This window comes from Quercus robur, chromosome 5 (genome assembly GCF_932294415.1).
Source record: "Quercus robur chromosome 5, dhQueRobu3.1, whole genome shotgun sequence".
Taxonomy (NCBI): Eukaryota; Viridiplantae; Streptophyta; class Magnoliopsida; order Fagales; family Fagaceae; genus Quercus; species Quercus robur.
The window spans coordinates 84,828,894-84,833,097 of NC_065538.1; the positions used below are offsets into that span (position 1 = coordinate 84,828,894).

At 33.4% G+C, this 4,204-nt stretch overlaps 1 protein-coding gene across 1 annotated transcript; it reads right to left on the reverse strand.

Annotated features, from left to right (window-relative positions):
- Nucleotides 1–1,399: 1,399 nt before the first annotated feature.
- LOC126727502 (UDP-glycosyltransferase 73B5-like) lies at nucleotides 1,400–3,299 on the reverse strand. Its single transcript, XM_050433181.1, has one exon. The coding sequence runs from the start codon at nucleotides 3,146–3,148 to the stop codon at nucleotides 1,493–1,495; it is 1,656 nt and encodes a 551-aa protein (XP_050289138.1). The 5' UTR covers nucleotides 3,149–3,299; the 3' UTR covers nucleotides 1,400–1,492.
- Nucleotides 3,300–4,204: the final 905 nt, after the last annotated feature.

Consider the following 4,204-nt stretch of genomic DNA (forward strand, 5'->3'; position numbering starts at 1 on the left):
TGTGTGTGTGTGGAGAAAACGCTATTTTGTACTTTATTTATTACATATACTATTATTTTTAAAGGTAAAGAAATATTATCATGTATTATCCTTGTTAAATTAAGACCGTCATAATCAATTACTCAAGCTGGCTTTCTCTCTTTCTTGTCCCTTCTTTTAATTTCCTTTTTTACTTTTGTCAACGCCTAGAATAAATATGGCAAATCTAGCTTTCGATCTCATGTCACTTACCCTTTTTTTTTTTTTTTTTTTAAATTCATTCTTCTGCATATCTTACTAGATAGTTGTATTAGTATAAATTATGGGATTAGTTTCCCTTTCACAGATTTTTGTATACATTTTGTGAATATGTAGATCTATCAATTATTTAGATACGCAAAAGTATATTAGTAAAAAAAATTAAAAAGAAAATGAAACGATTTTTTTATAAAAGGGATGGATTGAACTTTCTCACCTTACATTATAGGATCATTTGTAATTTATATCCCTTAACCAATCAACCCCTACACTGTAATCAGTTGCAATATCTCCCATTGTTAAAACTTTCCAATTCCAACATATTTATCCCATAGGTAAAACTTTCCAATTCCAACATATTTATCCCATAGGTTGAAACTCTCTCCCAAAAAAAAAAAGCATGTTAATTGTATAATTATTAAATAATAATAATAAAAGTAAGCATGTGAATATGCAACTATATAAGCCCATGAAATATAAATTCAAGTACAACGACAATTGAAGAAATTTTCATGGTAAAGAGACATTCACACAACTCATAATAATCATGGTTAGTTTGTGACCATGATTATATTAAGATGTTCCAATGATTATATCACACTTGGCAAAAGTTAAACTATTATGATGCAAAGACTACTATATTTATCTCAAAATATATATGATAAATATTTCCGTATTATTGTTTCGTATTTTTTAATAATAAATGTATTAACCCATATCTTTTTTTCAGAAAATTATTAGGTACTCCCAAAGTACCATAAATGCGTATTCCCCCCTCTCATATGAATGGTGGGTCCCACTATGAATTTAATTAGTGAGACCCACCATTTATATATGTGAGATGAGGGAGTACGTATTTATGGTACTTCGAGAGTACACAATAATTTTCCCTTTTTTTTTCACCATTTCCGTATTTTTATGCCGAATTTTTGAGTTGTACTTTTAAAAAAGATGCCAAAAATTACCCATCCATCACTTATCGTATCAAATGTATACCGTATTCTACTAACTATTTAATTATATTAACCACTTGATGATAATCACATAGTTAATTTATTATATAAAAATAAACACATAGCCCATTTATAACCATATAATTATTAAGCCTTTTATTTATCTAAATAACCTTTTATTTAACAAGTATTAAGAATAAGATAGAAAATTGAAAAAACATGTAAATATATTACACATGGAAGCATTTGCAAAACAGAATTAGGAGATACATTTTCAAATTAAAGAGATAAAGAGGTTTTGATCACATATTTTTATTGGTGAGCCGCTCAATCAGCTTGTCCAATTTCTTACGGGAACCACCTTTCTCCACAGCATGCCATGCCAATCGCCCCAATTCTTGTGCCCTCTCCTTAACCTTCCTCCCCTTTGCACCTCCCATCAACTCCTTTACTCTCTCACAAATTACAACCCTATCAACCGTCATGATTTTCTCACCTCCAACATCTCTTTGTGGAATCACTAGCCCTGCTCCCAATCCCATTGTTACAAGTTTAGCATTCAAGGCTTGCTCACTAATATCAAGCATAGGCCAAGTCAAAAGTGGAACCCCATTTGCCAATCGCCCCAATTCTTGTGCCCTCTCCTTAACCTTCCTCCCCTTTGCACCTCCCATCAACTCCTTTACTCTCTCACAAATTACAACCCTATCAACCGTCATGATTTTCTCACCTCCAACATCTCTTTGTGGAATCACTAGCCCTGCTCCCAATCCCATTGTTACAAGTTTAGCATTCAAGGCTTGCTCACTAATATCAAGCATAGGCCAAGTCAAAAGTGGAACCCCATTTGCCAAGCTCTCCAACACTGAGTTCCAACCACAATGACTCAAAAACCCACCTATTGAAGGGTGTGCTAGTATGCTTCGTTGCTCCACCCAATCATATACAACCAACCCTTCTTCTTTCACTCTCTTAGTCCATCCATCTGGTGGAGCCCAAGTCTTTGATCTCACAACCCAAATGAAAGGATGGCCTGCCATCTCCAACCCAAAAGCAATCTCATCCATTTGATCATTTGACAAATGTGTTTGTGTACCATATGAAACATAAATCACACTGCCTAATTGATTAGATTCAACATACTTATCTAGCCACTTGATGTATGAAGCATCCACTTCTTGATCAAGTTGATCATAAAGGGGAAATGGCCCCACACAATAAGCTTTGGCCTCATTGCAATAGTTGGATTCAAATGCTCCAATATACTCACCTTCAATCTCTTCAAAGCTATTAACAATGACACCCCAACTATTCACATCCGCTTCTCCCAACTCCATTACAAGACGCACATAAGGGTCATTTGGATCACCATTTAAAAATACCTCAGGGATGTCACCTTTGTTCAAAGTGAATGGAAATTTCAGCTCAGAAAAATCTATAGGATCCAAAGGTGACAAATCCTTAAAACTTGGGACATGCAAAGAAGGAGATTTGCAAATAACCATAGGAAACACGCCCATTTCATGAGAGACAATTCGTGGAATATCAAATAAATGACATGACTCAAGTGTCCAACCGAGGAAAAAGTCAGAGATAACACAAATTGGAGGACACCCATCGTCAATCATGTTTCTAAGAACATCGTCAAAAGGTTGTTTCATTTTTTTTGTGGCTTCTATAAAGGTAGTAAATAGAGCCATTGAAGGAAGGTCAGCTGTATTCTCACAGCCTTGTGGCAAGTCTGGAACTTTTGGAAATGGGATTATTGACAAAGTGATATTTGGGTGCTTGTTGGTTCTGGCAGAGATGAATGGAGCATTTGATGGGGTGGTGATGATTGTGACTTTTAGGCCACGGTTCGAGAGGGCTTTTGATATGTCTAGTAAGGGGATGGTGTGGCCTTGAGCCATGTGAGGAAAAATCACTACATGATGTACTGGTGTTTGAGCAGTGGCCATGACTGAAATCTAAGCTTTGTGGATTGTGAGACTTGAAGCATATAGTTCCTTGTATGCTTGCTGGGTATATAATGGGTCAGGCTTTGAACAGTGAATTCAGAAATATTATCATTATACGTAGTCTAGGATTTTAATCAACCTTTGGATGCAGCTCTCAGCAAATTTGCCTACACTGTCGTTTAGTATTAATAAAACAGATAATTAAGTTCAATAAAATACAATTCGAATAAATAAAAATAAAAATAAAAAATTCCACCGTCTATCTATTTTTTTAAAAATAAATATATAATTTAATAATTATTAATAAAAATTTATTTTAATCTTGTTTATCCAATTATTCATTGACGGCAATATTCTATAGAAGGCTGAAAATATGCTAAGTTTTTAAGGTTTTTTTTTTTTTTTTTTTTTGAAGCTAAAATGTAAACAACACCCTTAAATTTTGGAGTATTTATATTACAGTAAGATTTTTATTCCATTTCCATTATATAGTTGCTTTTTCGTAATTTTAACGTCATATGGAATGCTCGAAACAAATTTTATTTTGAGCAAGGCCAACTTCACCCAAGAACAATCCTCGATGGCGCTCTTGGTTTTCTGGCAGTGTATCAGCATTTTATGGCAGCACCGAGTAGTGGCTAGTGGAGATGTAATTTGGCTTAACTGGCCTAACTTTAATCACATAATAATAAATAAATAAATATAAAAATTATTTTCTAATATTTATTGACACATCAATTAATAAGTTTTACGTAATATAATTTGTAATATTTCTAGTATCGCACTATTCAATTTTCTATTGTCTCCTAGATAAGTATTTATAACATCTCATGCACTTATCAAGTGCTTTGTAATTCAATTGGCATCTTTTTGTATTTTCAAATAAAATATTTGGAATTGAAATCCTCCAACTTTCAATTATCGATGATGAAAAAAAAATTCTTCCAACGCAATTAGTTTCTCTAGCAAATAGACACGATTCTATATATAGGGGGTTGTGTTTGATCCTAAAATCATAACTCTTTGCAAAATGGTATAAGAGTGTCTATATTCTAT